Below are 12,953 nucleotides of genomic sequence, written 5' to 3'. Positions count from 1 at the left end.
GCTGTCTGCTCTGTGCCGTCACCACCAGGAGCGGCGTTGCCAAACTTGCCAGGTTTTGGGAGTGAAACAAGCGGTAACAGGATAAGTGGGGACCTCCATGTAAAATTGGCTGTGGTGTAAAAAGTACTCAAGTTCTTTACTTTAAGTAAAAGGTACCAATACTCCAATATAGAAATACTCCGTTACAAGTAAAAGTCCAGAATTCAAAATTGACTTGAGTAAAAGTACAAACGTATTGGTATCAAAATGTACTTAAAGTGCCAAAAGTAAAAGTACTAAAATGTTTGAAAATAGCAGATCTACAAGCTCACAACGCGTCGCGATGCGACGCGTTGTGAGCTTGTAGATCGGCTATTTTCAAATAGCCTAGGTATAAAATAGGGCTAAAGTGGTTAATATATGCTTCATAACGTAATAATTTATATCTGCAAAGTAACTAGTAACTAAAGTTTTCAAATAATTGTAGTGGAGTAAAAGTACAATATTTGCCTCTGAGATGTAGTGGAGTAGAAGTAAAAGTACAGACAATTGGAAATACTCAAGTAAAGTACAAATACCTCAAAATTGTACTTAAGTACAGTACTTAAGTAAATGTACTTAGTTACTTTACACCACTGCAATTAAGGTCTAATATTTCTACAATTGCTACAAGAACAGTCATTTGGGGGCATAAACAAGAAGTTGAAGGATAAAATTAAGTCTGATAATGATGTACCGTGTATGTTCACATCATGTATACTTTATATTACTTAAGACCATTTTTCTAATATTTTATTTTTAAAAAATTTAGGGCGAAATAGCCAATTTTACATCGAGGTGCCCAGATGTCCCATAGTAAGAAGCGTCACATGAGCACTTAGTTTTAAACCATAAGCAACTACAATTTAGAAAGAGAAAACTGAGCACAAAGTCGCTTATAATAAGTATACATGGCAACACTGACCAGAACCTTCAACAATGCTCCCTCCAATCACAAGCCTCATAGCGTTTGTCGCCGCTGTACAGTCTACATCCCATAGCCCGGGCGACGGCTGCGCTGTGATTTGTTCTCTAGGCTGCTAGGCAACCGTTGAGTTTACTAGAAAATGTCGTAATGTGTCTAGATTTACTAACAAACTAATATATAATAATAATACTACTACTAATAATAATAATATTAATGATAATAATAATAATAATAATAATAATAATAATAATAAAAATAAGGGTAATAATAATAATAATAATAATCATAATGTATAACATAATAATAATATAACATACATACATACATACATACATAACATAAACAATAATAACATTTTATTTATTTGAAAACTTGTCAAATGGAACATTCTGCATAATGAATACTTTCTACTTTTGGTACTTTAAGTACATTTTCATACCAATACTTTAGTACTTTTACTCAAGTAAATTTTGAATTCCGGACTTTTACTTGTAGCAATGTATTTCTACATTGCAGTATTGATACTTTTATTTAAGTGAAAAGGTTACTTTTTCCAAATTCCACCACTGCATACACCCCGATTCAGTACCAGCACGCCTATCATCAGCTATAAAGCAACAGCGTCTCCATGTGGTTCAATGAAAACATTACACTTGGTCTGGTAAAAACGCCCTGTTATGTCATTCGATTTATATTATAAGACAAATATATTTTCCTGATGCATAATTTATACCTATGTATACGTATTAACGTAGTTATAATACAATAAATAAAAGAGTGGCTGAATAATAGGCATGGCTCTATGCATAGCAGCCATATTGGAAAGAAATTGGGCCTCTTCTTACTTCCTTCACAGGTGTTACCAATGATACTAATGAAGGCTCTGTTCCATTCTGGTCAGGGTGCTGATATCGAACCTTGAATCGTGCATGTTGGCTCACTAGAAACACTCCATTTTGGTTCCCAAATGGCCCCTTTATGGTGGGTGTGTAACTCTGAGAGTTATGGGGGTCCTTGAAAATAAGACAACCACTATACCACACTAAATGGAACAGAGCCTTAATTAGTATTATATTGGTAACACCTGTAAAAGGAAGTAAGGTAGGGGCCCAATTCATTCCCAATATGGCTGCTGTTCATAGAGACTATTTGACAGGATTGTAGACTTATATTCTGCTAGACTGCTACTGTAGATGGATGTAAATATAAGTCATTATAGACAGATGATGATGATCTTCATCTTCCCGTTATCATCCTGTTCAGATTGTGTATGATTTATGACTGGTCAATCTGCCTTAGTTTGCCATGTGCCAGCCTTTACTGTATGTTTGCTGGGGTAAAACATTACATTACAGTACATTTACTCAAGTGCTGTACTTATAAGTACAATTTTGAGGTAAATGTTTTACTTTACTGGATTATTTCCATTGTTTAATACTTTTACTTACTCCACTACATCTCAGAGGCAAATATTGTACTTTTACTCCACTACAATGATATGAAAACTTTAATTAGGCTAGTTACTTTGTATATTTTGATTATTAATGATTATTTGATTATTATTACAAAACATACATTAACATACATTATTAACCACTTCGGCCATTTGAAAATAGCCGATCTACAAGCTCACAATGCGTCACCATGCCATCCATTGTGAGCTTGTAGATCTGCTATTTTCAAAAAAAATGTATACATTTGAAAACTTGTGAAATTGGACATTCTGCAAAATGTCTATACTTTCTACTTTTGGTACTTTAAGTACATTTTGATACCAATACCTTTGTACTTTTAATTACCTTTTGAATTCCGGACTTTTACTATTACCTCTTTTAGAGTACCTCTACATTGCAGTAACCTATATTGATACTTTTACTCAAGTAAAAAATGTGAGTAGCTACTCTTTCCACCCCTGCCAGTGGTTCTCAAAGTGGAGTCCGGGGACCCCCAGGGGTCCTTGAGGGAGTTCCAGGGGGTCCCCAACTAAATGATGGACAGGAACCAAATGGACCCTTATGGGTCTGTAACTCTGAGAGTGTACAAATGGAACCAAATCCATTTGGTTCCATTTGTACACTCTCAGAGTTAAATTAACATTGATTTTACGATATGAATTAAGGGTCCCAGAGATATAAATGCCATTAAATGGGGGTCCGTAGCCCTAATGCATGTCAAACGGGGGGTCCTTGAAATTAAAATGGTTGAGAATCACTGCTAGAGAGCCGTAAAAGATCTTCTCTTATGGGGGTCCCTGGCTTATCTTTTCAAATGGGGGTCCGCGGGCTAATAAGTGTCAATTTGGGGGTCCTTGACATGAAAAGGTTTGAGAACCACTGCCTATAGGCAGCCCACAGAGGGACAGTACAGTATATACTGACTTGGCAACCCGCAGAGCGTCGGGAACACGTGGCACTATATTTGAGAGACCAGAGAGAGAGCGCACTTAGGACACTGCCAGCGTTGCCATGTCCGCTCATTATAGGCAACTTTGGGCTTCTTTTTCTGTAAAGTTGCTTGTAATTATTGGTAGTTGCGGGCGGCGGGACCGGCCGGGTTGCTTTTTTGGGGGGTCTTGTTTCCAAAGCGTAGTTTCTTATTTTAATGTTGTTTAAACCAGTGGTTCTCAAACATTTTCATGTCAAGGATGGACCCCCAAATGAATATGTATTTGTGCAGGGACCTCCCTCCCATACAAGATTTGGGTTGTTAAAATGTTTCAAAAATATTCCACATTTTCCACATTTTCTTCAAGATTTTTTTTTTTTTAATAGCAGATCTACAAGCTGCATCGCGACGCGTTGTGAGCTTATAGATCGGCTATTTTCAATTAGCCAATGTATATATATATATAGGTTTAAAGGCCTCATGTGGCCTGTATATTATAACCGCCTCTTTTGGGCTTGTTTTCATAGACCCGGTTGCTTGTTCCTCTGACAAAACCTGGCAACGCGGGACACTGCGCTGTGCGATGCGATCTGAGCTTGCCTTCATACCATAGACTGCTTCATACGAGCCACGCATGTCATAGGATACGACTGTTTGCACTAGTCTAGTCTGGTACAGCACAGCACAGGGCAGGACAGGACAGGACTGTGTGGTAGGCTACGGACTGGAGTTTAAACTGGGCGATCAAGTACCGAGGATCCATCTGAAGAACAGATCTAACTGTTGAGATACATTATAGTGAATCTGTGTGACTGTGAGACCAAACCAAACGACAGAGTGAGATGGAAAAGAAGCTCAGAGTCCAGATTGCGCTTTGTGCGCTTCTTCTAATGTTCATTAACTGCGGCTCGACTGTACTGGGTAGGTGATCCACTGGATCCTTTTCATGGTTTTGTCTTATTTTTCATCGGACAGCTTGTAAACCTGTATGATTATAGTCTCCACATACTATGTATTTCATATGGGTTTTAGTTTTTGTCATCATTGTTAATGTTAAAAACTCACAATATAAGCTCGGACTTTGTTTTTGTTTCTATATTTTCCTTCCCACGCACACGTTCACTCTCTCACACACACACACACACACACACACACACACACACACACACGCGCGCGCGCAGGCACGCACGCTCGCTCACTCACTCACTCTAGCAGTCTCACTCACTCACTCACTCACTCACTTTCACTCAAACACACACACACACACACACACACACACACACACACACACACACACACACACACACACACACACACACACACACACACACACACACACCTGCCTGTTTGCACTGATAGAGATGAATCAAGTCTGAATGATTGATTATTGATTATTATCTGCGATGGTCTTGTATGTTTATCATTCAACCCTAGAGCTGTGAGAGGTCACATAATAATATCAGATCCAACAACTTCATCTGGTACCTTCTGCACGACCAAGACCTCATCATCACAAGCACTAAGCCTCCCACCTAACTGCTCTGCTCCATCATCACATCACACCTTGGCGTCTATTTTAATGTATTCCTTCGAGCTTTTGTCTTTGTAACAGACTTCTTTCGCATCACTTCCTCTCACCCCCCTCACACCTTTCTCCTCTCACTTTCTGCTTCCCACTGTTTTCATTCTCACTTCTAAATTATCCCCTTCTTCCCTATAACAATGTTTCTCACACTTCTCTCATCCTCTTTCTCCCCCCCCCCCCCAAGCCCCTTCCTGTCTTTCCATCACTAGCTTCTTCTCAGATTTAAAGGAGGAGTTCACCCAAAAAATGACTTATTTTCTATCAATTGCACACCCTATGAAGCCTTGAATCAATGGATTATTTTTTGTTTTTGTCGCATTCCTAAACTAATAATTTGATTCCCGTCTCCTACCAGCTAATGTATCCGGTAGGAGACACAAAGTAGATTATTTGTGTCTCCTACCGGATACACACCCGGTCATCAAATTATTGGCTTAGGAATGCCACAAAAACAAAAATAAATCCATGAATTCAAGGCTTCATGACGTGTGCAATTGATAGAAAATAAGTAATTTTTTGGGTGAACTCCTCCTTTAAGGAACGAAACACTGTGACAGTTGAAAGTATCATATCACGCTGCAATGTCACACTGTAGTTCCTCAAGCTGAGATTCAAATGAGCAGAGAAATAGTCCGGCTGATGACATTTGCTGGTCGTAAATTAGCAGAGACCTGCAGTCTGATTGATGGCATATATATCTGTAGCTGTGTGCAGCACACTGTCATTTGATGGTTTCATTTTAATTAGCCTGTTTCCATCGTTTGGTTGGCAGTATGGTAGCCTACTAGTTAGGCCCCAATGTATACTTAATTGTACAGTGTGTGTGTGTGTGTGTCACGCATCAAAAATAGCTGTGTGAGCTTGTAGATTTGATATTTGTGGTGCGTGGAACGTTGTATGACAGAGCATATATAGGCATTAGTTAGACTCTTGTGTTTGCAGGCTCCCTCTGACTTATTTAAATCGGTCTCTATGGTATGATGCAAACAGTTTTAATAGAAGGTAACATGCAGACCTCCTCTGTGGTGCAGGGAGATCTGTCTGAGTTTAAAGAAGGATTTCAAACGCTTTTCAAAACACACACAAAGTCAATGCTGTGTGTGTGTGTGTGTGTGTGTGTGTGTGTGTGTGTGTGTGTGTGTGTGTGTGTGTGTGTGTGTGTGTGTGTGTGTGTGTGTGTGTGTGTGTGTGTGTGTGTGTGTGTGTGTGTGTGTGTGTGTGTGTGTGTGTGTGAGTGAGTGAGTGAGTGAGTGAGTGAGTGAGTGAGTGAGTGAGTGAGTGAGTGAGTGAGTGAGTGAGTGAGTGAGTGTGTGTGCGTGGCTAGAAAGATCAGGTTGCCTGGTGTAGAGATGAAAGGGCAGCACAAAACATTCACTTTCACATTCACTTTAGTGAATGACATTGTATTTTAACCTATCTATATGGTAGAGTATGTTAATACAATATAACAATATATAAGCATAAATGTGGTGGTTGGAGGTAGCCTCCCTTCTCTTCTATTGAGACATGTAGATCCTGTAGTCAGGTAGGTCCACTACAGGTTAACAAGAGGTACCATAATGCATGAAATTCTAAAGGAAATAACTTCCCTTCCCAATGTGCTCTCTGCTATAGCTCAACAGTAAGCATCTCAGCACTTTCGCAGGGGACCGGGATTAAAATCCTTCAGGACATGAAAGTTATGGATTACAGCTTTAATATACAGTATATTTTTTGTAATGTTCTCAAGGCTGATTTCTCTACAAAGAATGCTGCAGCCTTGTGGGGAACAAAAGCTCTGTACAGTATGCATATAATGCTAACAGGGACATTTGCAAAGGATTTTGAGGCAGCTTTTGAAACAAATGAAATTCATGCTGACGACTGTGGTATTTTTAGTGGGTATTTTTAGCCTGGTTTATACACCGGGAAAAATCGGATTGATAAATGTTTATTACATGACTCCAGAGATAGCGGACAGGACAGTGATACACGGACAGTGGTGGAAATAGTACTCAAATTCTTTACTTAAGTAAAATACTATATATATACTGCAATATAGAAAATGTACTTTTACAAGTAAAAGTACAGAATGCAAAAGTTACTTGAGTAAAAGTACAAACGTATTGGCATCAAAATATACTTAAAGTACCAAAAGTAAAAGTACTAAAATATTTGAAAATAGCAGATCTACAAGCTCACAACTTGTGAGCTTGTAGATCGGCTATTTTCAAATATCCTAGGTATACAATAGGGCTAACCTGGTTAATGTATGTTTAATGATAACATAATTTATATCTGAAAAGTAACTAGTAACTAAAGTTTTCAAATAATTGTAGTGGAGTAAAAGTACAATATTTGCCTTTTGAGATGTAGTGGAGTAGAAGTAAAAGTATTGTAAATTTTAAATACTCAAGTAAAGTACAAATACTTCAACATTGTACTTAAGTACAGTACGTAAGTAAATGCACTTAGTTACTTTCCACCACTGTACACGTACAGGGGTGAAAACATAATATAGTCTTGGCCTGTCGGTCTGGGTGAAGATGATCAGGCTATGCAGCAGCTGCTTGCAGAGAAGTGGCTGGCTGTTCTCTCAGACCTCAGGGTCAAGAGGTCAACTACAGCTATTTCCCCAGGTATATGTTGTATTGGGCCACAGGAAGAACAAAAGAAAACCGACGTGTAAAATGCGTGTGAAGGGATGACAGTGTGTGCAATGTATGGGTCCATTTGAGTCCACTTGTATGCTCTGAGAGTTAAATTAAGACTGAGGATTCTGTGGGTCTGCAAAACTTGGAACAGTGGTTACCTTTGTAAATCTACTACCCCCCCCCCCCCCCTCCTCTCTCCCTGTGGGTGCTTCTGTCATACACTCACACACACTTACACTTGCTTACACACACAAAAAAACTCAAAACCACAGCACTTAATCTAAGAAACGTTAATAGAGCTGCAGCCAGGAAACAAGGGCAGTATTGTAGAGCACACCTCTTGTCTATTTATGTGTCCATGTATGGCTGTTTTTGTGTCTTTTAGGGTTCAAATCAGCCTTTGTGCGCTTGTGCGTGCGTGTGTGCGTGCACGTATGTGTGCGTGTGTGTGTGTGCGCACGCGCGCAAATGCGTGCGTGGTGGTGATGAGCAGGGCTGAGTGATTGTGAAGCAAATGAAAGGCACCATGGCACTGTATTACCAAACAGTAATTACATTACATTATGTCAGTGGTGCTCTGGTCTTCATCAGTGAAGATTATGAAGGCCTTAATTAAAAGTGACATTGCCTCTAAGGCCATTGAATTACCTTGCCAATATAGAATGTTCGAGTGTGCTGTGGTGGTCGATATACAGTACCATGCAAAAATAAATGTCTGAATATTGGACCATTTATCTCTGTGAACAATACATCCCCTTGAACTTGTCTTTGAGTGTTTATCTCGGTTTAATATTTCAACACCAAATTATTCAGGATGGTGTTTGGAATATGAAAATCTTTGCCAATGGTTGGCACTGACAAAAGGCATTAACAAAGGGTTCATTCAGCAAAATAATGTGCTGTAAAATGCAATTGTGTTGTTGTACTTCATTGCCATTCATCTCGGTATGTCAATTTATAACTAAAGCTCATGTGATGCTCTCTGTTATGTAAGCTCTGTGTAAGGTGCAATGAAGCTGGTAATTTCCTCTCCTCTCCTTCTTCACATCCTCTCCAACAGACCATAATCAGCCAGGGTTGTGTCACGTCCTCCTGTGTGTTAGTACTGTGTGCATATTTAATTTAATATGGTCGCCACTCCCTTGGGGTATTTTTTTGTTACAGTACACTTGCACACACATCGATAGTGGCGTCGAACTGCATGGAACTGCTACCTGCCCAGTGCCCAGATAGCAGTTAGGGCAGGCATGGGCAACTTTGATGATGGAGAGGGCCACTATATTTCCACACTCACTCCAGAGGGCCACATTGCATATACTGTCGGGCATATACCTCTTATGTCCGTATTTTAACTTTTCTTCGTAAATTAATGCCGTACTTCGCCAATCTTTGTCACACAAAAGTAAGCAAAAATAGCCGATCTACAAGCTCAAATCCTATACAATTAAACTATGTATCTATCTAATAATTCCATGGACATCAACATTGTCTAACTTTAACCATTACCTACCTACAGTACTTGTCATGTGATTGTTCCTGTTTTTATATATTTTTTAACTTAACACTCTGTATGTTTCTGTTTTCACCAGGCCTAGATTCCATGGCTCCCCCCATGCCATTAGAAAGCACTGATATTGAAAAATCTGACCCTGGGCAACCTCCATCATCTTCTGGTGCTGCGGGATCCATGCCTGGAACCATGCCTGGTCTTAGCCTAGGAACCGTACACGAACCTCCAGCCACCAGTTCCAGTGACAGCAGCAATGCAAGCAGCTCTAGCAACAACACAAATACAGAGGCAGAACCACCTTCACCAACCTCGCTAGACCATTACCCAAGTACTTCATCCCCACCAGTCACCCCAAACGGGAATGAACCCAATGGTAAGTAACTATGCAGCTGCATGCATGCATTCAATGCGTTTCTGTAGAGCAGGATGCTCCCTTTCACCCTATTTTGTAGTTTCGATTCCCGATGTTCTCCACACATGTGTAGTCTCTGTCATTGCATAATCGCTGCAGTTCGTCATGTGTGAGGATGTACATAATCTCTGCGGTGGTGGGCAGGAACCTTACCCCTGTGCCACCCAACACAACACAATGCAGTGGCGTAATTTACCTAGGGTTGCTGGGTTATGTAAACCCATACGCCGGATTTCACCGCAAGGGGCTTCCTACTGGCGAGGATTCTTTCTTTTTTTGTTCATTTATTTTGTTTTTATTATAAAAATAGCTGCCCATATTATATACATAAAAATTCATTGGCTATTATATGTATTTTTGATAATTTACAATATATTAGGGGCCCTATCCGTAGGGGGCCCTAGTGGATTATATCCACTCACATCAGTACAGAGGCTTTTATTTCCGCACTAACGTGAAGCGCCAATTATGAACATCCGGCTAGATTCCTGCTAACCTGGAAATGACAGTGATTCATTCATTCACCTTGTTAACAAGTGAAATATGGGGAAACGCACGAAATCGGGCGCTCAGAAACGTAAAGAGAGGAATAAAAGAGCTATCCATGCTACAGCTGCAACATGTACATCGCTGAGCAAATATTTTAAAACAGTGAAGCCGCCTGCTACTACTGAGGGAAAAGAGTCTGACACAGAAAGTCATGATGCCCGGCCCGGCGATTGCGAAATGGAGGCAAAAGATTGTGAAATACTAGGCGACACGTAACTACTAGAGGACCACAGCCACATGAGTTATCCAAAGATTGTGATGATGATTTTAAGCAACCTCAAGTTGCTGAGCAACCAACAACCTCAAGTTGCTTAGAAAGTCGGAAAAAACTCTATTCCTTACTGAATATTGCATTACTGAGGATAATACTGTCATCGCAGGACTCATGCAGGCAGCCATTGAGAAAGTAATTAAAAGGCTGATCGACGTTACTCTGTTTTTAGCCAAGCAAGGCATTCCATTCAGAGGACATAGAGAGTATGCTGGCCTAGGAGCCCCATCTGTTAACAAGGGCAACTTTCTAACTTTCTTGAACTGTTAAAACTAATGGCAAGATATGACAATATCCTCGAGAACCACCTCAACGAAAATAACAGGAGCTATAAATACATAAGTCCAGAATCTCAAAACGAGATAATCACTCGCTTTGGCAGCGAGATTGTGAAAGAAATGAAGCTGTTTTTTATGTGTTTATGTTAGGGGTGTGCCGATACACTAATTTCACGAAACGATACGATACGATATTGGGCTCACAACTTCGATACGCACTTTTTTTTATTATGAAAATATATGGGGGAGAAAAAAAGCAAATGCAAACAAATAATTCTGTTTTTGCATTATTCAGACATGCAAACTTGTAGCTTTTCAGCTACAATAGCCGTTTTGAATCCAAATAGGGCAATAGTGTGACACCTGACCCCCAAAAAAAACAACATGTTGTCACCCTTTTCACCTCGGGGCTGTTTGCATGCCTGATTATTATGATTGTAAAAAATGTTTTTTTTTTTCAAAACAATATATATTTTTTCCAAAACGATACATATCGTCACGAAAACGTATCGCGATATATCGCAGGACGATATATCGGCACACCCCTAGTTTATGTGTTATGTCATTGTTGATATTTCAAGAGTGGATACATGACAAAAAAAATTGTTTGTCGACTACTTTTTTTCACTGACGAAAACTAGATCAAAACTAAGCTATGATGACTAAAACTATAAAAGACAAAATATATTGACAATTTTGTCAACAAATAAAAACTAGACTAAAATGTTAGTGAGGGACTAGTGGAGAGGAGATCCAGTAGAACTAAAAGACAAGTAATTTTATGTTTGGTTGCGCTCGGGTGTTGCGCTCTGAAAATAGCAGATCTACAAGCTCACAGTTGTGAGCTTGTAGATCGGCTATTTTTAGCATGCAACCGAGTGTAAAATCAGTCATTACGACAGCATCAAGGCTCCACCAAAATACATTTTAGTCGACTAAATCAACTGTAGATTTAGTCGACTATAATCTTATGATATTTAGTCGACTGAAACTAGACAAAATCTAAAACATTTCAGATGACTAAAATATGACTAAAACTAAATGGAATTTCATTCAAAAGACTATGACTAAAACTAAATCAAAAGTTGCTGTCAAAATCAACACTGCAATACGAGTGGTAAAAGTGTTGAGCGATTGATTATATTCAATGAGCTGCCTGGCGGCAGTGCTGAAACATTCCATGACTTACTGATTAAAGCGCTCCAGGAACTCGGACTTAACGTTACCAAAATACGAGGACAGGCTTATGATGGTGCCAAGAATATGTCTGGTCACCTATCAGGCCTTCAAAAAAGAGTGAAAGACTCATGTAGCTCTATGTATGTGCATCGTTGTGCCCATAACCTAAGCCTTATTCTTCTTGATGCTGCGACATCATGCAAAGCTGGGAGTTTACCTTGTTACAGAATACTAGCAGAACAACAGGATAAAATGATTAAGGATACAGCTTTAACATTGAAACGTCCCTCTGATACAAGGTGGGCCTCACAAAAGCAAGCCACTGAAGCCGTACTAAAATGTATGCCAGCAATCATAGAGGCGCTTTATGTAATTATTGATGATCATGCGCACTTTCATTAATTTATTTAATTTGCCTATTTGTGTACCAGTGATGGTTATATGCAGAAATATGATTACATTGGAGTCGGTTGGTATGTTGCATGCAGCAATAAAACAAGGAGGCTATTCTAATTATAATCGCTGTCATGGTTGATTCTTCAGTTCAGATGCGCTTTTTTGGGCCTGTTTGCTCCTTATATTGTCTAAAATTAAACATTTAGCTAAAGATTGAGAGTAAAAGACAGTTACAGTTATTTTGTTATTATATTAAGCCTTTTAAAGCAGTGAAATGAGTTGCTGTATACATCACTATAGAGGGCCCTTTTGATCTGAAAACCCATGCGGAAAAAAAGTCCCATCTACGCCACTGACAGGATGCAAACCTGACAGAACAGATGTCACCCACATATCCGGCCCTCAAGAACCAAACTGCCACCACACACATTTCCCTTATTCCATAATAAGGGAAATTCCATAAGCAGATGACATCAAAGTTTGCCTCAAGTCTTATTTGCAACATACATTACATGCACAGTGATGGGCACTGTGCAATATACGACAGAATCTTTAGCAGACCACCTATTGTCACTTTTGTGGATCCCTAGCAATGTGTAAAAACACGCAGACTTCAAATAACTGTGAAGATTTTGCTGTGTACTGTACTGCCTGCTGGGAACAGCAATGTTTTCTTGCCATTGTTCTTGTGTGCTTGTGAGCATTGTCATTAGTGGAGCATTGTGGTAGTTCAGAGGAATTTAGAAGGAAGCCCTGTAGAGGGAGGTTCAGAGGTCGGAAGCTATTTTTAACAGGGTTGTTATCTCTGC

At 39.5% G+C, this 12,953-nt stretch overlaps 1 protein-coding gene across 1 annotated transcript in view; it reads left to right on the top strand.

Moving 5' to 3' along the window:
• The first annotated feature begins 3,951 nt into the window (after positions 1-3,951).
• The window catches only part of LOC311052344 (uncharacterized protein), a 19,149-nt gene continuing 10,147 nt past the window's right edge, over positions 3,952-12,953 (top strand). The window contains exons 1-2 of the mRNA XM_084067244.1: positions 3,952-4,252; positions 9,139-9,432. Coding sequence (XP_083923370.1) covers positions 4,174-4,252; positions 9,139-9,432 — 373 coding nt within the window. The 5' untranslated portion in view covers positions 3,952-4,173. The remainder of the gene's footprint in view (positions 4,253-9,138; positions 9,433-12,953) is intronic.

The sequence above is a fragment of the Gymnoscopelus microlampas genome, assembly GCF_963454915.1.
Source record: "Gymnoscopelus microlampas genome assembly, chromosome: 9".
In the NCBI taxonomy this organism is placed as follows: Eukaryota; Metazoa; Chordata; class Actinopteri; order Myctophiformes; family Myctophidae; genus Gymnoscopelus; species Gymnoscopelus microlampas.
The sequence above is the reverse complement of the archived record's forward strand: the minus strand, read 5'-3'. Positions and strand labels throughout refer to the sequence as shown.